Source organism: Ursus americanus, chromosome 6, assembly GCF_024610735.1.
Source record: "Ursus americanus isolate L20-20 chromosome 6, mUrsAme1.1.p, whole genome shotgun sequence".
Taxonomy (NCBI): domain Eukaryota; kingdom Metazoa; phylum Chordata; class Mammalia; order Carnivora; family Ursidae; genus Ursus; species Ursus americanus.
In genome coordinates, this window is record NC_142132.1 from 66180825 (window position 1) to 66202746 (window position 21922).

The window sequence follows — 21922 nt, forward strand, 5'->3', positions numbered from 1 at the left end:
AAGATGAATATTATTTTTCCTTACCCAAATAGCATCAGTAATGTTTTCCTTCAGGGCTCTATTTATATCCCAACTATGTGCTTGTTTTTCTGAAGAATCATCTAATTCCCATTTACTGATGTTTGAACTTGTCAGGCTATAAAAGCTTGCACTCTCTTTATCCCAAAGGACACTTGAAAGCTGTATGGAGAGAAGAAAAAAGTTACGTTTATAGATTTTTAAGTTCTAATGTGAATGAACTACTTTTCTAAAATTCAAATGTTATATATTTTATAAGTATTCCATTAGTAATCCTAGCGGAATTCTTTATTTAGTATTCAAAGAAAGGAGTGATCCTAAAATGGACCTTGAAAGCAAGGTAAGATTTCCATAGGCAGAAATATAAAAGCAGGCAGCCCACAAAGAGCACAGTTGTGGGAAAGTTATAAGGTCTTTCAGAGAACAAGTAGTCCTGTTACATTGGAATGTAGACTATAACTAGAAAAGAAGTAGAAATAATGCTCAAATGAAAAATTGGGGACATACAGCAGAGTCCTGAATGTGAGTTTGTAAACCTAGTAAACCAGGTATTATCAATGGCTTTTGAACTCAAGAGCTGTGTTGTAGGAAAATGAATGTGTCAAGTTATATGTAGACAGATTATTTTGCCTTTTCAAATATATACTTGGTTATGAAGTACGACTACGTTTTTAGTTGGGCACACAATTGTTTTGAGTTAAGGCCCTAATTTTCTCCATTTCTCCTGTCACCATGAATCTGGCCACCAATGGGATAAAGGAGCCAACAGTGAGTAAACTGAACTGGCACCAAGAGCTTAGGGGAAATTTACCGAGAGTGCACATTAGGGCATAACAATGGAAGCAAAAGATAGGGATGAAAATGAGACAAGATAGAAGTCAAATCTATAGCATCTGGTAAGTAAATAATTTGCTATAGAAGGGGAGACACACACACACAATGAAGAATTTATACCGGGGTCACTGAAAAAAGTGACAGGGTCATGAACAGAAATAAACAGGCCAAAAGAGAAACAAGTTTTTTGTTTTTTTTTTTTAAGATTTTATTTATTTATTCAACAGAGATAGAGACAGCCAGCGAGAGAGGGAATACAAACAGGGGGAGTGGGAGAGGAAGAAGCAGGCTCATAGCGGAAGAGCCTGATGTGGGGCTCGATCCCAGATCGCCGGGATCACGCCCTGAGCCGAAGGCAGACGCTTAACCGCTGTGCCACCCAGGCGCCCCGAGAAACAAGTTTTATCCACACTTTTGGTGTAGCAAATGTGAGAGAAGAGGGAATATGAGCAATTTGTTTTCAGACATGTTAGGTTTTAGGTTCGAAGCCCATCAAGAAAGCAGATGATGAGAGCAAACTGCAATTAGAAGGAAACAACAAAGTAAGAAGGAAATGTGCTTTCAATTCAAAGAGGCCTGAGCACGTATCCGCCAAGGAGTAGTTATGCAACCTCAGGCAGTTTACATAATGTCACTGAGGCCATTTCCTCACCTGCAAACTGGGGAGAACGCGCTCTACGTTATAGCTCATTGTAATAATTATTCGAGATAACAAATACAGAGCCCCCAGAAGACAGTAGATGCTCCAGGTTCAGTCCCATCCGCCACCCTTCACTATCCCAGAGCCTGAGGCAGAAGCCCAGCCGACATCTCTAGATTGGAGTCATCCACACGAATAGCTGGTCATGAGAGTGGAGAACACACTTCTGGTTAAGTCTAAACAGCAAAATTGGTACTTAAACACATTTGTAATTTTATATAACAGTTTTAATTCAAAGAATGTACTTATAAGAGAATCTGTATGATCTAAGAATATGAAAGCTACAGGGTTTGTGAGAGGGTTAGTATGAACTGATCACAATACAAAGGTTTTACTTCATATTCACTAGTGTTCATATGGATGCAATACCAACTTCATAGGAAATGTCCTACTTACTGCTTTCACAAAGAAACAAGCTTGTAAAACAAAATTATTTTATCAACTTACGATGAGATCACTACTTGGAGATAAAATTCCCAAAAGAGAAGAAACCTTCCGACCAATTCCTGAAAGCATGCCTTGTCCTTGAGGCAGAATATGTTGATGAATCTTTCCTGAACTATCAGGTATCAGCCGAACCAGCTGGCTTCCCGAAGAGGACAAAATAAAACTTCCTCCCTATGAATAAATATTGTGAAATAAGTTACGCATCTATAACTAAGATAAAGAATATTAACACAAAATGTTTTGATACAGAAACAAATCATCTATCATCTGTACCTTAAAACAAATCTAAAAGAAAAAAAGTGTCATTTTATTTAAATGATTTACTTATAAATACTATTACATGATACTAATACGTGATACTATGAATTCTACATAGAGAAAATTCAACTGTTTTTTTTTAATTGTGTGTTTTCTCAATTCTGATTTTTAAACTATGTGCACAATACTGCAGGTTCAACAAATAAAGTATCACATTTTATTCTTTGGTACATTTGCAGAGTGTATGTTAGCAAGCCATTCTTCATAATGTCTAAGGGATTCTAAGTCGCTGTCAGAAAATATCTGAAAGAAATGAATATCACAGGCTATGATCCAATACTGGTATTTCAGAGTCCTAGGAGAAGGGTTTTCCTTTGTCCAACTGTTCAATTCCTAGACCCTTACATTCTTCTCTTGCCTCTTTTTGATCCCTCTCTGGCGTATATGGTCTATACAAAACAATTTTTAGTCATTCACTTCTCACTCCCAAGCCAAATCACAGCTTTCCAATAAATACGAAAGAATACCCATCATATACCTGCACTGCTGTTAGGAAACTGTAAGTCTTATCACCTCCCAAATCTACAAAGGTCTCTGTGTAGATATCTTCACCGGCAAGGCTTGGCCAATAGCGGATGGATCCTTCTCTGGTGGCAACCATGACAGCAACAGCCTTGAAACAAGATCATAACACTCGGCAATTACAGTAAAAAGGACCCTGAAACTAGGAGTCTGGTGACACTGATAAAAAGAAAGCAGGGCAATTTACTATTTGAGTAACAGAAATTGGGGTGGGGGGGACAAACAAAACCCCTTCTTTTTGTATTTTAAAAATTATCAGACTATAAAATTGACTTTTTTCCCTTTTGTAGTGCAGTTCTACTAATTTTAACACTTGTATAGACCCATATAACTACCACCAATATAGGAACACAGCACAGTCCTATAAACATCCCAAATTCCCTAGTGCTAACTATCCCTTTAAAATCACACCTTTCTCCCATCTTAACCCTGGCAGCCAGTTTTCATCATTATAGTTTCATCTCTCTGAGAACATCAAGCAAATGAAATCATACAGAATATACCCTTCGAGCTCTCACTTATCTCACTTCAGCATGTCTCGGAGACGCATCTGGGTTGTTGCTGTATCAAGAGTTCATTCCTTTCTACTGTTGAGTAGTATTCCATTCTATGGATGAACTCTGTTTATTCATTCACTTGTTAAAGGACATCTGGGTTGTTTCTATCTTTGGCTATCACAAATGAAGCTGTTACGACATTCATATACTGTTTTTTGTGTAAACTTAAGTTTTAATTTCTAAGAGGTAAAGAGCCAGGATGGAATAGTTGGGTCACAATGGCAAGTGTGTTTTAACTTTATTAGAAAGTGAAAATCAAGTAGCTGTACCATTTTGCATTCCCATCAGGAATGTATGAGTTCCAGTTGCTCCACATCCTTGCCAGCACTTGCTGGTGTCAATATTTTGTATTTTAGCCATTGTAATAGATGTATTGTGATATCTCACTATTGTTTCAATTTGCATTTCCCCAATGGCTAATGATGCGAACATCTCTGTGACACCTTTATATCATCTCTGGTAAAGTGTCTGTTCAAGTTCTGTGCCATTTTTAAATTGGGTTGTTTTCTTATTAAGCTTTGAGAATTTATTTTACATTCTAGCTGTAAGTTCTTTGTTGGATATAGGACATATGAATATTTTCTCCCAGTCTGTAGCTTGTCTCTTTTTCTCGTCACTGTCTTTGACAGAGCCAAGTTTTTAATTTTGATAAAGTCCAATTTATTTATTTTTCTATGAATCATGCTTTTGGTGATTTCCAAGAACTCTTTGTCATGATGATTTTCTCCTGTTTTCTTCCAAAAATTTATAATTTTGTTTTACATCTACATCTATGACCCCTTTTGGGTTAATCTTTGTATAAGGTAGGAGGTTTGGGGGGAAATTCTTTCTTCCTCTCTGTTTTTTTTTTTTTTTTTGCATAAAGATGACTAATGGTCCTAACACCATTTACTGAAACGACTATCCTTACTCCATTGAATTGCTGTTGCAGCTCTGTCACAGATCAAAGGGCCACCTCTGTATCTGCATTCTCTATGTGTCTATCTGCCAATACTAGTGCTTGATTCCTGTGGCTTTACAGTTATGTCTCCGAATCAGGTTGGATGAGTCCTCTAATATTAGAACTCCCTTATTTAAAAAAAGCGTATTTCAATAAGCATTTAGGTCACCTACCTGAATAGAATGTGCTTCACCTGCAGTATCAGAGTAAGAGAGAGCCACCAAGTCAGCACTCCAGTGGAAGTCACTAGGCGGCAGCTGAAGTTCTTTGCAAACAGATAACTAAAGAAAAAACACAAACAAAAAATCTTTCACATCAAATCCAAGTTTTTTGAATATGCACTTCACTTATTTTCCTTCCCTGCATATTTCAGATTCTGATTCACTGCTGGAAATACCATTCTACAAATATTCTTTCTGCTCACATCTTTTTGATCACACTTTCATCAGTAATTTCAAAACAAAATATCTCAAGAGATACAGAAATCAGGAAAACTTAAGAGGCAGACCAGACCCTGAATATCAACTAGCTCAATACCCTTCTGGACTAAAAACAGTCTGTTGGTTAAGAGACATATGTATGGAATTTTCCCAGGCTAGCCTTGATTTGTTTATTTGACATCTAAAATCTGCGTGACCACAGAATAATTAATTATACCAAGTTGTCTAGAAAATATTTCTTTTTTTTTTTTTTTTTTGACAGAGAGAGAGACAGCCAGCGAGAGAGGGAACACAAGCAGGGGGAGTGGGAGAGGAAGAAGCAGGCTCCCAGCAGAGGAGCCCGATGCGGGGCTTGATCCCCGGACCCTGGGATCACGCCCTGAGCCGAAGGCAGACGCTTAACGACTGAGCCACCCAGGCGCCCCTAGAAAATACTTCTTAGCCTCAGCCAAATATCAGGCTCCTTCAGCTAACTCATCATGGCCCCCAGGATGTCTCCCTCACCTATGCTCTTAACTACAAATACTATTTTCCAGGCAGCAGCAGTATAGAAGCCACAGATGTCAAGAGTTTAGGTAAGCACGGGTCTGCAATTCCAACAGAACAAGGCCCAGTAACAACAGTAACCAGTGACTGGTGCAAGAGAGGATGCCTGATCTGGAACACACAGGAAAATAGGTTGCTGAGAGTAAGTTCCTAGAAACACAAATGATAACCCCACGTGAGAAACTTGAAAGTTAAAGTTAAAACAGTAATTGCTAAAATTGGTATCATTTTCCCACTATTTTTAAAAAGATTTATTTATTTGAGGGGGCGGAGGGCAGAGCGAGAAAGAGAATCCTGAAGCAGACTCCCTGCTGAGCACAGAGCCTGATGCGGGGCTTGATCCTAGGACCCCGAGATCATGACTTGAGCCAAAATCAAGAGCTGGCTGCTTAACTGACTGAGTCACCAGATGCCCCTCAGTTTTTCCCTATTAAGCATCATTCAGCAGATTTAGTGAAACAGAGTCCTATCTTAGAAATAAATAAACTCAGCTTATGTGGATGGCATTTAGTTTTAAACTTCATTAGGTAGACTGACATAACATTTACAACATTCATTAAAAATTTTTAAGTCTCTAATGTTATTAAATGTAAATAACATGGATCTAGTTTAAAATTATTAAATGGGAGAAACTATTTTTCCCAACACAAAAATGTGTATGCATACTCCGTTTTTCACATCATAAAAATGCAAATCCATAATGTTTGAGTAGATTCAGAGTACTGTCCTCTAACAACTCTAAAGCTTTACAGTAAAAATTAAGAGCCAACTGGTAATCCTCTCCTCTACTTCCTTCTAGCTCTCGAAACAGCAATTACCTTAGTAATAGGTGACAGACCAATCTTCCAAATAATGAGTTTCTCTTTGCAGACCAGACAAGCCCATCCACCTTCATCTATGTGAACAGTCAGCTGATCATCAACTTAAAAAAAAAAGAAATAATTGAAGCACAAATAAGAAAAACTATTAAAAAAACAAAAAAAGAAGAAGGAAAAAAACCTTAAAATTCTCTATACCAAAATCTTCTTTATGGCTACATTCTTTATATATATGTATGGTATGTGTGTGTGTGTATACATAAAAAAGTAATTACCACATACAAAAAAGATTCATTCACATCAAAAAATGCTCTTGGATAACTCAGAGTTATTAATATCCAAAACAAGAAATTCATTTAACTTTGATAACCACTTTTAGAAATGTACGTGAAAGTAAGTAGTATATTTTGGACTTAGGTTTAATGTCTTTTAATATTGGTTATAAACAGGTATCTTACTTTCCTCAATATTTAGTAACATTTGTAATTTTATTTTGATACAGTAACACAAATAATAATCTCTCCCATTAAATATATTAAAAAATTCAAAGAAAATTGTGCCTTCAAAAGAATGTGATTTTCAAATACTTTCTTTAAAAGTATGATAAATCACTTCATGATATGCAGACATCAAGGGTTACATTCTATATGTTTTTAAGAGTTATTTATTTATTTTAGAAAGAGAGAGAGCACGCATGAGGGAGGGGCAAAAGGAGGAGAGGAACAGAATCTCAAGTAGACTCCCCACTAAGCACAGAACCCGACACAGGCCTCGATCCCATGACCTGAGCTAAAACCAAGAGTTGGCCACTTAACCAACTGAGCCACCCAGACACCCCATGGGTTACATTCCGTATTAAATGACAAAACTAAATTAGTATATTGCTGTCATAAGCATTGGTGGTAAACCTCGGTAAGTGTGTTAGCCCTAGAAATTTAATTAACTTGAGCTCTACTCTTTGCCTAACGCAGGGTAGAGGAGCAAGATAAAAGGCATCAATAATGTATAAGCTAAAATACTAAATTGTGCCTAGGCTAAGTGTGGGCTTTTTGCTGAATTACCATACCTGCTCAGTATTTTCTTTTCCTGAAAGCAATAAAGCGGTTCCAAATACTCTACTGGTAAGCCCTTGAGGTCTCTGACCTAACACACAGCACTTGGTAGGTTTCCATATAGGGTAAAGTTCTTCCAGTTTACACGCTCCTCAGTTCAAACATCCTAATTTCTAAGGACTCTCTCCTCTGAGATTGTGTACTATTTGCTGTTAAAAGTCTGGTGGCATGAACCAGGAGTATGTTAAAAGGTTTAAATACAATTTAAGCTGAAATTTTTAGAAGAAAAATATATATTACACATATTTTAAACAAAAACAGTGCAGGGCACCTGGGTGGCTTAGTCACCTTCAGCATCTGCCTTCGGTTCAGGTTATCCCAGACTCCTGGGTTCGAGTCCCATATCTGGCTCCTTGCTCAGCGGGAAGCCTGTATCTCCCTCTGCCCCTCCCCCTGCTCATGCATGTGCTCTCTCTCTCTTGCAAAAATAAATAAAAAATCCTATTAAAAAAATAAAAACAGTGCATGATAGAGGTTAGTGGAAGTTTAGTTATCTGAAAACCACTGTACCTGAGTTCTCAAGGACTCATAGGGAAGATATGAAAGTTCAAGCTTATGAAAAATATTGCTTTCTAGAATGGAGTACTTTAACCTTTTTTGACTGTCATTCACAGTATGAAAAACATTTTATATCATGATGCATTCACATAGAATTTAAATAAAACAAACAAGTTATCTAACATTATTATATGAAATGCACTCTGGTATCCTGCATTCTATTTTTTTAAGTGCTGGCCATAAGCCACTAAACTGATTTTGGTTACTACTTGCAATTTGAAAAACACTGTTCCAGAAAATCACAAAAATCTAGAATTGAATCATAAATAAAAATGACTTGGGAACATCACTGAGGATGCTCTGAACTTTACTCTTTCAGTCACCCAACCCCTCATCCTTACTGTTGCCTTTCCGATGCTTCTGTGACTTCATTTTCCAAACTTCCACTCTAATTCTCTGACAACAGAATCTTCTAAAGGTACACCACATTGATAACATAAATGTGTATATATAACCTCCAGGATACTACAGGATCCAGAAATGGAGGTAGTAAGACTTGATCTTACTGCATTATCACACCCACTAACGTGAGGCAGTGTTTTTTTTTTAAGCTAAACTTCATACACAAGATAACTTTTGAAATCAGACTGAGCTCTGCATATGCAGTGTTTACAACCATAAAAGAAGTAATGTGTGCTTTTTAAAAATAAACTCATTCTGCTTCTCAAATTCATTGTATTTCTCAATTATAGTGAAAACCAAATATGTTATCTATTTCTACCCTACATAAGTGAAGGTATATCAGAGAAAGCACAAATTTCAATCTGAGCCAGAGCCAGGCTGCCTTTTGAATTGCCAGTAGAGGCAAATGGAAAATGACACCTACCTTCAGCCAATGTCAAGGCTTCCATTATTTTAACAGGAAGAGAAGATCCAAATGTTTTCACATCATAGTTCATAGACTCAGTTACACAGTGGTGTGGCAATATTCGTGTAGGTGTTCCTCTGAAGAAAAGAGACCACATTCCTTGAACCGTAACTTAAAATTTTCCGTTATCTCGGGGCGCCTGGGTGGCTCAGTCGGTTAAGCATCTGCCTTCGGCTCAGTCAGGATCCCAGGGTCCTGAGATCGAGTCCCACATCAGGATCTCTACTCAGCAGGGAGCTCGCTCCTCCCTCTCCCTGTCACACCCCTGCTTGTGCTCTGTCAAATAAATAAAATCTTTAAAAAATTTTTTTCCATTATCCTAATTTTTCGGTACATACTTACACATGAAGAGAAGATCTTAGATAAACAAGAAGAAAGATGAGGTGTAACAGTAAAACAAAACAAAACAACTCTGGCCCATGTGTACTGTGTAATATATTTTTTCTGACAGGATCTAGAAAAGTGGCTTCTGACTCTTATGTTCTAGGAATCAGACGCATGCTCTATTCACTTAAACTCTTTATAACTGCTTCCTTCACCAAAACACGAAGGTTGGACTAAATCAGTGTTTTCCAAACTGTGGGTCATTTTGAGGGTCTCAATCAACATTTTTGAAAAACAAAATAGAATATAATCTAGAGTTTATTCTACACTATGATCAAAAAAGCTTTACAAACATTGGGTTAGACTATCTTTAAGCTCTCATCAGCCCTGGAACTTTTCTTTTTTTTAAATCAAAGCATAGCTGACACAATGTTACATTAGTTTCAGATGCACAAAACAGTGATTGGAAACTCTATGCTAAGATCACACTTACAGCTACTGTCACCATGCAACCCTATTATAATATCATTGATTATATTCCCTATGCTGTACTTTTCATCCCCATAACTTACACATTTTGGAATTGGAAGCCTGTACCTCCCACTCCCTTTTACCCATTTTGCCCTCATCAGCTGTAGAATTTTATGAAATCTACCAGATTTGTTTTAAGATTTTAATTATTTATTCATGAGAGATAGAGGAGAGAGACAGACCGGGGGGGGGGCAGAAGAAGAAGCAGGGAGCTCTCTGCTCTGCAGGGAGCCTGATGTGGACTCCATCCCAGGACCCCTGGATTATGACCAGAGCCGAAGGCAGACGCTTAACTGACTGAGCCACCTAGGCGCCCCCAGATTTGTACAACCAAGAAATCAGTCATGAGTTATCTGCTGTTACCTGTTCTTCAACCGCAGGTACAGCAGTTGAAATTGTACCTCCTCACCTTGTTAACATTAAAAAAATAATGTAGTTACCAGTATAAAATTTATTCCCTCTCTCATCATGAGGATTAAGTGAGCTTTGCTTCTTTTTTTTTTTAAAAAAGATTTTATTTATTTATTTATTTGACAGAGAGACAGCCAGAGAGAGAGATAACACAAGCAGGCAGAGCGGGAGAGGAAGAAGCAGGCTCACAGTGGAGGAGCCTGATGCAGGACTCGATCCCATAACGCTGGGATCACGCCCTGAGCCGAGGGCAGACGCTTAACCGCTGTGCCACCCAGGCGCCCCAAGTGAGCTTTGCTTTTTGACATACCATCATAACAAATATTTTTCTTTAAATAATCACTAGAAAGTAAGAAAATATTTTTAAAAACACATTAAGTAAAGTATAGCTTTTATTCCCTGGCTTTTCTCAAAAGAAGAAAACACTGACAAGATCACCACTTTGAAGAGCACTTTCAAAATGAAAGTTTTCTTGCAAAACAAAGTTCTTTTTTGGTAGACGAATTCAGAGGAAACTACCCAGAAACGTGTTACCTTCTAAAGTTCTAGATTAATTATGAAAGGGTGGGTGCGGAGCATGATTTAACAGGTGATGTGGACTGATGTGCAGCGCTTTTATTTGCTAACAAAACTACTCTTATCTCACTGCTCTGGAAAGCCTTTTGCCTATTGATTTAGCTACAAAGTTAACTTGTGTGGCCAAAGCTCCCTTAATTATCAATCAGCAGATATTAATGGCAATAACTGTGTTAGGCATTATACGATTTTCCTGGGTTGGAGATGCTTTTTCCCACCATCGTCGGAGGATTTCATATTGATTCATTTGGCCTTACGTGAAGCTGGCTATCGCCTTTTCACAGATGAAAAGACTCATGACTGACACCGAGACACAGGGGTAGTAAGGAGGCAGGTAACCACTCACTGAAATCCAATTTGTTCACTTCTACACAAAGCTAATTCCATGAAAAGTGCAAAGTGAAGGCTCCATAAATTAAAGCGAGGCTTAAATAACTACCCGCAATATGGCCAAGATCTATTTCCCCAACTTTGGCATTCCTCCCCGCCGCCCCCAGTTTCGGAGGCTTCTGGAGACACTATCCCATCAGGCCCGCCAAGGCACGTAAGCCTATCGGTCACCAGACCGAATCGGGGACAATCACTTACCGCGAGCTCAGCGAGCTACGCCGGCCGACCGGCGAAAAGAGCACCGGGGAGCTGACTGCCGACCCCAGGGTCAGACCTTTCCTGCTAGTCGCCCGGGGCGTGGAGCCCGGCCCGACTCCGCCCAGAGGGCCCCTTCGGGTCCCTGGCCCCGGTGTCCGCGGAGAAGAGACGGCCGGGAACATGACCGAACGGAGAGGCGACACAGGGCAAGCGGATTCCGCCCGTGGGGCTGAAACTTTACTCGCGCGCGGAGCTTGAACACCTAGAGGCGGGAGAGCGCGCGGTGATGACGCAAAAGCACAGCGCCGAGCTGCGGGCTTTGTCGGGGAGGCGGGGGAGGGCGCGCGGTCATACGTGAAAGCGCAGCGCCGAGGCGCGGGGTGTGATCCGAACCGTGTGTGTAGGGGGGGCGGGGGAGGGCGCGCGGTAATGACGTCAGAGGGCTGCCTCCAGCCGCGGGAGGTGATTGTAGAGGTAAACCAGTGGAGGGTTCTTGGGGGCTGGTGGGTGTCCGGAGCCTCAGGGAAGTGAAACTGGAGAGCCAGGTGCCCTTCTCGACTGTCTGGCGCTCTAGCAGCCTGAACGCAAAGCCTCTCTTTGAGTGCTTGTCTTTCCTGAGCCTCTTGGGAACTGGAAAGTGTCGGTTCCGTGGTCTACGCTGAGAAGGGAGAAAATGGGAAACGCTGCCAGTGGTTTCACACTCTCTTACATTTGTTCTTCTCTAAGTTTGTCATTCCCCACTCCACACTGTCTCATCCACGCTAGTGGACGCTGGTAACGCTACAAGTTCACATCTTTATCCCGGATCTTGTTCAAAAACTGCAGGCTCCAAACAGCTCCCTAGTGAACACTTTCGACCTGCATGTCCTGCAGACTCCTGACGTTCCACGTGTTAAAAACTGAATTCTTCTTTTCCTCCAGGACCCCTGTCCTACCACCTCGGCCCCACTTAGTAAAACTGGCCAATTACCCAAGTCAAAAAGAAGAGCTCTATCCCGGAGTCATTCTTCACCCTTAACCGCCACTGCAACATCCTGGTACACTGTAGCTCCTTAATACAGTCCGTGGATGTCAGCCTCCTGCAGTGGGTAGTGGAGACCGCGGCGAATGGAACAGTATCAGGACCTCTGCCTTGGGGGCAGCACAAGTACTTCTTTATCACTACCCAGGGTTCTACATTTATCTAGTGGCTACCATTTCCTTACAAAAAAAAAAAATCATTTCCTTGTTTATCCTTTGACCTCATTTTAAATAGTATAGTCCCTTATACGGGAGATCTAGAAGGGATAGTGTAGTGCGGTGGCTCTCATCCTCAAATATGTATCATCACCAGGAGGGCTTGTTAAACTGCATTGCTGCCCACCCACAGTGTCTGAAGATTGCGTTCCTTTTGTCTTTTTTAAGATTTTATTTATTTATTTGTCAGAGAGAGCATGCAGAAGCAGGGGGAGCAGCAGGCAGAGGAAGAAGCAGGATCCCTGCTGAGCAAGGAGCTGAGCCAAAGGTGGGAGGCGATCCCAGGACCCTGGGATCATGACCTGAGCCTAAGGCAGACACTTAATCAACTGAGCCACCCAGGCATCCCAGAATTTGCATTTCTAACGAAGTTTCTAGGTGTTGGTAAGGCTGCTATCCAGGGACATTTTGATAACCACTGCCATAGTAATTGAGTGTATAGACTCTGGAATTAAATGGGACTTGCTTCAAATCTCACCTCTGCTATTTCTACCAATGTCACCTTTTCGAGCCTCTGTTAAATTACTAATAGTACTCACTTGTGAGAATTAAATATAGATGTGACTGTATTTGTGAATGTCAAAAAAACACAAACATAGAATGAAGGCAAACAAGCTGAAGAAAAACAGTATTTCCTATAAAATAGTATCGCACTCTTTAAAGAATCAGTAAGAGAAACCAAGCTACCCCAAGAGGAAAAAAATGGAAATGTATGAAGAGCATGAACTAGCATTAAGTCAAAGACTAGAAATGATCAAAACACATGAAAAGATCTTCAACATCACTAATAATTAAATAAATGTAAATCAAACCACCAATGAGTATTGTTTGCCTGTTGAATTAGCTGGAAGGTTTTTAAAAATGAAAACAGTTCACGCTGAAAGGCTGTGGGGGAATAGGTGCTGATGTGTACATTTCCGGTGAGATTTTTATAGATTAGTATGGTCTTTTAAGAGGATAATCTATCAAAAAGCCTTATAACTTGTATATGCTCTTTGAACTTGGCAATTCACTTTTAGAATTTATCTGAAAAAAATCATAATACATATAGTATTGTTTATAATAGCAAAGAATATAGAAAGATGTCCAATGATAGATTTATAGTATATTCACATTATAAAATTCTATATGGTTAAAAAGAATACATGAAGATGTGTGTAATGAAAACTTAAGGATGTAGGAAAATATTCTGTTGTAAAATTTTAAAAAGCAGGTTGGTCAAAAAACAGTACGTCCACTAGGAGCTTATTTTTTTATTGATATAAAAAAATGCCTCATAGACACATGGACACATGTGAGAAGCTCGACTTGAACATGTGCCTCCTTTCTATACACCGTTCCTAAAGTACTGCCCTTTCATTTAAGACCAAACTTTGATTTCTGTAGTAATAATCACTGCAATGAACAATGAGATAGTAGCCAGAACTATTTCCTGCAGCCGTAGTAGAATTGTTAGAATTCCACTATCACCAACATAGCCATGGTGATATTATTAAAATGGCAAGGCAGGGGAACAATGAAGAACTCATTATGGAAATTAACCATGCCCAATCATTTTCAAGGCATTCATTTAATTGCCATCTAATGGCGATGGAACTTTTTGAGATAACTCTAAATTTCATCGTAGTTTAAAAGTCCACTGAGCAGGGAAAAATGCATATTGTTTTCACTAGTTCTGCGGTCAGCAAACTGTCCAGGGTCAGAGAGTACCTGAGGCCGTACAGTCTGTTGCAACTGCTCACGAATGAGTGTGGCTGTGTTCCAATAAAACTCTATTTATGGACACTGGAATTTGAATTTCATGAAACTTTGATGTGTTATGAATTATTTTTCTTTTGTTTTTTAAAAAGCATTTAAAAGTGTAAAAACTAGGGCACCTGGGTGGCTCAATCAGTTAGGCATTTGACTCTTGGTTTTGACTCAGGTCAGGATTTCAAGGTCGTGGGATCAAGCGCCAAGTCAGGCTCCGCTCTCAGTGCAGTCTGCGGGGGATTCTCTTTCCCCCTCTCCCTCCGCCCTTCCCTCAGCTTGTGTACTCTCTCTCTCTCACTAAATGAATAACATTTTTGAAAACAAACAAACAAACAAACAAACCGTAAAAACCATCCTAAGCTTGCAGGCCGTACAAATCAGGCAGCAGGTCACAGTTTGCTGACCCATGGGCTAGCTTCATGAGGGACGCACAGGTCCTTTGTTGGCATAGGACCTAACAAAATAGAGGATACTCAGTAACGTTTTTTGAATGAAAAACATTGAATGAATGGAGATTGCCATGATGCCTCAGACAGAAAAATCATGTAGAATATCCCCAAAGGAACACTTACAATGTAGTTCTCACATACTTCTTTCACTAATATACTTAATGTTCTGTAACATTTATATTTCTTTTTTTTTTTTAAAGATTTTATTTATTTATTCGACAGAGATAGAGATAGCCAGCGAGAGAGGGAACACAAGCAGGGGGAGTGGGAGAGGAAGAGGCAGGCTCATAGCGGAGGAGCCTGATGTGGGGCTCGATCCCAGAACGCTGGGATCACGCCCTGAGCCGAAGGCAGACGCTTAACCGCTGTGCCACCCAGGCGCCCCTACATTTATATTTCTTTTCATTTATTTTCTAACAGTTTTGGCATTTTTATGAAAAAAGTTAATTTCTCAAAATAGAGCCCTAATTTATAAAAATATACTGACAAGGGTTTAGCCTATAATGGTTATTTTAGCTTATGATTATTTCCTGAGAACCAATCAAGTCCAAAGTCAGAGGCGGCCTTGCACATAGAGATGAAGCCTGGGAGGGTGGACCACAAAATGCTAAGCTCATTAACATGAAATTGTCTCTTCACAGAATTTCTAGTGATTAGTGATTTTTGCTTATTTTCTAAATTGTTTATATGAACATACATAGTCCTTCAATGGCTCTCCATGCATGTAAGATGAAAGCTAAGATTTTCAGCATGATATTGAAGTCCTCCATGATCTGGCTCCTATTTCTCGAGTATCTCCCTGTACACAGCTTCAATGCTGGATTAATTTACAACTTGCCTATTCTTATTTCCTCTTCTGTGAAAAGGGGATGATAGGTATTTCTTTAAATTATAGGATTGTCTGGGGGACCTGGGTGGCTCAGTCGGTTAAGCGTCTTCCTTCGGCTCAGGTTGTGATCCCAGGGTCCTGGGATTGAGTCCCACATTGGGCTCCTTGCTCAGCAGGGGGCCTGCTTCTCCCTCTCCCTCTGCCTGCTGCTCCCCCTCCTTGTGCACGCCCTCTCTGTCAAATAAAAAATAAATTATAGGATTGTCAAAGTAACAAACACAGTAACATGTACAAACACTCTGGAAACAAAGTGGTACCATCAACAGTGTTAGCAATACCACCTCTGTACTATTTAGCTATTTTCTTGTAATTAATTTTTATCTGCCTTCTCTCTCCTTCTAAATAAACTAGAAGCTCCGTGAGGGCAGATAATCATTCTGTCATCAACTCCACAGCACAATTCCTTGTCCAAGGTGGGGGCAGGGGATATTTATTTATTGTACTGAAGCAACTAAATAGAGTGTTTATGCAGGAGCACTGACAATATTGACTCCATCTTGAGCCCTCCATCTTGTTCATGTTTGCTCAATGACCTCTCTTGTGTTCCAGGCCCCTTGAAGATTCATACACATACCTTAGAAATGCCCACCAAGGCTGGGGTGTGTGGAGGCTTGCTTTGGCCTCCCAGGAATCTGTTAGAGATAAGAGTCTTTACCCTTCCCAGTGCATGGATTACGCCACAATATTACAGGTTAGCTGTCGGTTAGGTGCATGCAAGCCCTTTGATCTCCCTACAGTGGCCACCCCACCCACGCATCTCCTTGCTCTATGAAATCTGTAGACCAAGGCCTGGACTTTATGGAGAATAGCTGTGCAGCTGCCTGGATCATCGTCTACCCGATCCCCCATCAGCAGGTTACACTGGATAAAATTCCATGTAAACTGGGTGGAGTCATCTGCTTCGTTCTCCAGTCTCTAAGTACCTTTTCACTTTGGGGGATACTTTACTGTCTCTCCTTCACCTTCTAGCAGTTTGTAAATAGCAAAAAAAATTTTTAAAATAAAAATAAAAATGAGGACATCAGGGAGGGAAGAAATGGAAGGAATTTGTAATTACTACTTTCTTTTATTTATTTATAATGTTAGTTTTTTCTTTATTCCTGAACCTCCACAGCCAAATTCCAGTTAAGAAACTGAATGTAATGAAGCTTTATAAGAAGTGACAGACACAGATAAAGCTACTATAAATTTTAATCCAGGATATAAAATGTTCCCTAAAGACACAATTGAACATCTTGTATTAGAAAATAAAATATAATGATCAAATTCAATTTTGTAAATACTTCTATGGCACAAAGAGATTTCCCTTGGATCCAACCTTGTAATTGTGTTTTGTCTGCTTTTTGAGAACCACACCATAATAGCAAATTGTACAAAGAATACAAGTAAAGCTTGTTAAAATGATTGTCACAGGTGTACTGTTTCCTACTACAAAGAACAAGGAGTTCATTCATTCACTGAGTCCATTTTATTCAATAATAAATTCCCTTACGTAGAATGAATTATAATACTCCATGCTTATCATAAAATAGTGGTTTCTTCTTCCAGCATAATCAGTGAACCAATCCATACTTAGAACACGGGCAAACTTCCATTTTAATTACAGCAACATAGTTATTTCTTAGGTTCTGGCATCATCAATGTAAAAAAACCACTTTTTCTTGAGGCAACAGCAAATTAACAGCACTGATTTGAAATGTGGCAAATCTAACGGTTATCAGCATTGCTTTCAAATTTCTGATGCATTTAGGTGAATAAAACTATAACCATAAATAAAAAGGGTTATTTTTCAGAAGAGAAACAAGTTCTGAAAGTTTCTTGATATTCTGTAGAATAGGAAGAACTAAGCTTTCTTCAGTTTTAAGGATGAAAATTAAAGTTATTTAGGTTTTTGTCTCATTGAATGAAATTTCAAAAGTATTTAACTGATAAAACCTAAAATTTGGCTAGGAATTATAAATTTTTAAAACATAATTTTCAAAATACATGCCTTCGGATGACTTAAATGTAAAATTCATTTTTACCTCTTGATAATACCCAGCAGTTCATGCCTGGTTTTCCAAAGTAACAAATGTGTGAATAATGAAAATAGAAGTTTCCATATTCAAAGGAATGGCTTCTTCCCCTTTTAAAACTCATCAGGCTTTCATGTGCTAAAAATGCTGAAAACCACACACATCCAAACACGGACTCATCCCAGAGGAACACATACTTTTAAAGTCTCATATCCCTGAAGACACAGGAAGTGGGGAACGTAAATGTTCCCTTCTCCCCGTGTGACGCTAACTCTTCCTGTATGTCTGAATGTCAGGTTCACTCCTGGACATTATCAGAATTAAAAAAAAAAAGGGAAGATTTTCGTCTTCTAGTAAATTTAGACACAATGTAGGTAGAATACTACCAAGAGAATTACACAGTGATTGGTAAATCACCTAAAATAATTAAGCTTTTTATTTATAATCCCCTTTTAAAAGTTGTCATTTGACAATAGCTCCGATCTGTAACAGCAGGTAAAAAATAAAATGAGGTGCCATGTTATATTAATTAAAGTATTCCAGGACAAAAGGAAGTAAAAAACCTGAAAATAACTTCAGTGCTATAGACATTTAGAAAGTTACAATTATTAAAAGTCTGAATAAAAAGGTCTTGAGAACAGGTACATCTCAAAACAATATTTTGCCCACCTTGGAAAAAACAGGCGTATTTTAAATAACTTGAAGTATGATTTAGATTAGATACCATCTCTAAGTTTTTTTCCTGCAACAATGTTTTGCTCTAAAGTCTCTCATGTTCACTTCATCAGTAATTGCTCCTTTATGCTGAAATAAACCTTTGTTTGTTCATTAATTTTCTGTATATCCCATCTGGTTTTGAAAGCAGTTCTTCATGATTCCCGCATTCTGTAATCCTTCCTTGGTCAAGAACGGCCACCATGTTGGCATTCTTAATGGTAGACAGACGGTGGGCAATAATTAACACTGTTCTTCCTTCCATGAGTCGGTCTAGAGCTTCCTGCACAAGGTGCTCGTTTTCCGCGTCCAGGGCACTTTAAACAGGAGACCGTGTGAGAGAGCACAGACGTCAGTCCGCACCCGCGCGCTCAGGCGCTTCCTGGCACCCCCCGCGCTGCCCTCGGCGGCGGCGCATCTTCACCGCCATCAAGCTCACAACTTCCGCCAGACACACACTTCTACTGTGTACTTTTACATTATAAAAATACTACAGAAAGGAAACTTGGGACCCTTGATTTCCATAGACCGAAAGCACTGTGCACAGCTGCTGAGTGTGACCCGGGCTCACGGCCAACGTGACTGAACCGCGACTAGAACCCTCCCCTTCTGACGGGGCCTGTCCGCTGCCTCCCTGCTGTCATTATTCATTCACACCCGGTCACTTTCAAGGGGAAGGGGGAAAAACAGCATTTTCAGCTGTACCACTTTGAAGTACAGAACAGTCAGCTTCTGGGAACGGGAGAATTCGGCTTGTACAATCTTAGGTTACTAAGATATGCTCACCTGGTTGCTTCATCTAGGAGAAGAATTTTGGGATTCTGAAAAAAGAAAAACATCATTTTTAATTGCTTTTAATATGTTTTTAATGTTCTTTTCCTTTGAAAAGGAACACAATTTTATTTTAAAAACAAACCCTCAGTAATAAAAAGCAATGAAGTACTCATACACGATACAACATGGATGAACCTTGAAAACATTCTGCACGTGAAAGAAGCCAATCACGAAATGCCCTATATCGTAGGACTCCACCTGTCTGAAATGTCCAGAACAGGCACATCTTCAGAGACAGAGAGTAGGTAAGTGTTTATCTGGGGCTGGGCTCAAGAGAGAAATAGGAGAGGAGGCCAGGTGTGACCAGCAAAGGATCTAACACCTCTTCCCGGGGTGACGAAAATGTTCTAGAGCTGATTATGCGGATGGATGCGCAACTCGGCATACACGGAAGCCTACTGAGCTGCACGCTCTCAACGGGGGAACTGTATGGGATGTAAATTATATCACAAGACAGCTGCCACAAAAAAGAAAAGCACAGACTCCTAAGTGTGTGAGGTAAGCACATAAATGGAAGTTGGAGGTGAGTCTGAGCTGCTGTCGCAGGCATTGCTGGACTGGACCTTGTTTACACTGCAGTTTTACCCTGCTGGCCAGTCAACCAGCAGTGTGGGCGGGAGCAAGAGTGAGTAGGATGGAGTCGAGACCCTCAAGGTCCTGCTTCTAGGCTAGTTAGGAGCATCACATAAAACTGAGAAAAGGTGAGAGCCAGCTGATGTCTCTCACACATTAAATTCTAGCTGTGCCTCGGAAGTTGCTGACAAGAAAGGAAGACATATGTCCACACAGAAACTTGTACACTGCTTGCTCACAGCAGCGCTATCCCCAATACCCCCAGCCTGGAAACAACCCCAGTGGTCATCACTGGCAAAAGGATAAACGAGTCGTGTTGTGCCCGCACAGAGGAATACTGCTCAGCAAGAAGGACTGATAGAGGCTGAGACGTGGACAGACCTCAAAAACATTACACGAGTGGGACACCTGAGTGGCTCAGTTGGTTGAGCCTCCAACTCTTGATTTCGGCTCAGGTCATGATCTCAAGGTTGTGAGGTCGAGCCCTCACGTCAGGCTCCCGCTGGGAGTGGAGCCTACTTAAGCTTCTCTGTCCCCCACTCCTTCTGCCCCTCCCCCCTTGAAAAAACAAACATTATACTAGTAAAAGAGGCGAGATGCAAAGGTCACATCTTGTCTGATTCCATTTATCTGAAATGCCCAGAAAGGCAAATCAGGAAAGACAGAACGTACACTGGTGGCAGCCTGGGACTAGGGGTGGGGGTGGGAAAGACTGCAAGTGGTTACAAGCGATCTATCCGGGGTGACAGAAATGTCCTAAAAGTGGACTGTGTGATGCTTGAACAACTGTGCATTCACTAGAAGTCACTGCAGAGTACATTTAAAACTGGTGAGTTTTATGGTATGCTTCAATAAGGCTGTTTTTTTAAAACATCACCTACAAATGTGAGGAGAGTAGCTCTATAGCAAAGGGGAAGGCTATCATTTCCTAAAAACTACAAGGTCTGGGGCCTTCAGCTAAAACGGCTTTCCCTCTCCCCTTAGGAGTCTTGTGTATTTCCAGTCTATACCACTGAGTTTAGCAGTTGACTATAGATTATACAAAGAACCATGCTTGTATTGTTTCGCTATTTTTATATAATCACTGTTTCGCTTGTTAGACCATATACTTCTTCACAGTAGGTCCATGTGTTAAGCTTTTCTCCCTCCAACAACCCTAGCCCGGTACTGGGCTCCTAATACCGAAGAAATACTTGTTAAATTGGAACAACATGCTACTCAGTGGAACTCCCAACTCATCTTTCACCAGAACTATCAACCATATAACTTCCCCCCTCCAAAAAAAAAAAAAAAGGAAAAAGGAAGAAGAAGAGTAAATTACAAATTATAAGGACCCTAAGTAAAAATGATAAAATAATTCCAGCCAAGTGGCTTCAAGCTTACCTTAAGCAGAGCACGGGCAATTGCAATCCGTTGTTTCTGCCCACCTGACAAAGACAATACTTTTTTTTTAAAAAAACTTGAAAGCCTTAACAAAAACACTTGGTAACAGGTTTTTCTGATAAGCTAAGTGGCAATTTGAAGACAGCTTCTTCTGGTTAGTCACAGCTGAGGTAGGCAAGAGAACAAAAGCCTATTTTTTAAATATATTGTCTCCTCATCCACCTCAAAACTAATAACAATTATCATAGCTAACGTTTATTGAGGAGTTCCGATGTACCAGGCATTGTCTAAAGCATTACTATGTTATCTCATTCAATCTTAAAAAAAAATCCTGTGAACTAGATCCTGTAATTATTCCCTCTTCACAGATGAAAAACCAAGGCACAAAATAACCAGTCCCAGGTATCGCAGTTGGTAAGTGGCAGGGCCAAGGTCTGAGTAACCACTTTAACCCGCCCTTTTAAAACTCAAATTCTACTAAAAGCAAGGGAAGAAACTGGGTTGGGGGGGGGGTAGGAGTGGGTAAATGCAGATGGGACAGACAGAGGTAGGCAGAAGAACATCTATGATAATTCCTTCCTTCGTCTTTGCCTCACACCACCCTCCCTCCTTTCCTCCAGGGGACAGGACTCCCAAGTTACGACTGGTAGAGTCTCAGAGAACAGTACTCAGGACTCCTCCCGACTTCCTTCATTTTAGGAAACTCACTACATTTTTGGTGATGAAAATGGTCCTTTTTGGTTAGTTTTATTGGATGAAATACTTATTAATAGTAATTGCTGGACATTACATTATTTCGTCTAAAAGCAGCTCATGAAATGATGAACCGAAATCAAATCACAACTGAAATGTGTGGCACTCCTAAAAGCTGCCCTCAAATAGGCAGCCCTGTGCTCACAGCAAGGGAACCAGGGAAATCCCTTTCATTGGGCACCTCCGCGGTCGGTGAGGGTGTCGGAGTGCTCTGGG

The 21922-nt window shown here is 40.1% G+C and overlaps 2 protein-coding genes across 4 annotated transcripts in view; both read right to left on the reverse strand.

The window, feature by feature from the left end:
• The window catches only part of NUP133 (nucleoporin 133), a 59116-nt gene extending 47710 nt beyond the window's left edge, over window positions 1-11406 (reverse strand). Inside the window, exons 1-7 of the mRNA XM_045783365.2 lie at window positions 11109-11406; window positions 8637-8755; window positions 6141-6244; window positions 4510-4617; window positions 2796-2930; window positions 2000-2170; window positions 25-180 (exon numbers count right to left, since the gene is read on the reverse strand). Coding sequence (XP_045639321.1) covers window positions 25-180; window positions 2000-2170; window positions 2796-2930; window positions 4510-4617; window positions 6141-6244; window positions 8637-8755; window positions 11109-11290 — 975 coding nt within the window. The 5' untranslated portion in view covers window positions 11291-11406. The remainder of the gene's footprint in view (window positions 1-24; window positions 181-1999; window positions 2171-2795; window positions 2931-4509; window positions 4618-6140; window positions 6245-8636; window positions 8756-11108) is intronic.
• A 5201-nt stretch (window positions 11407-16607) lies between these two features.
• ABCB10 (ATP binding cassette subfamily B member 10) overlaps window positions 16608-21922 on the reverse strand; it is a 34184-nt gene continuing 28869 nt past the window's right edge. For all 3 annotated transcript variants that reach the window (XM_045783313.2, XM_087863107.1, XM_087863106.1), the window contains 3 exons: window positions 20954-20997; window positions 18950-18984; window positions 16608-18480 (listed from right to left, as the gene is read on the reverse strand). In XM_045783313.2, the coding sequence (XP_045639269.2) occupies window positions 18249-18480; window positions 18950-18984; window positions 20954-20997 (311 nt within the window). In that variant the 3' untranslated portion in view covers window positions 16608-18248. The remainder of the gene's footprint in view (window positions 18481-18949; window positions 18985-20953; window positions 20998-21922) is intronic.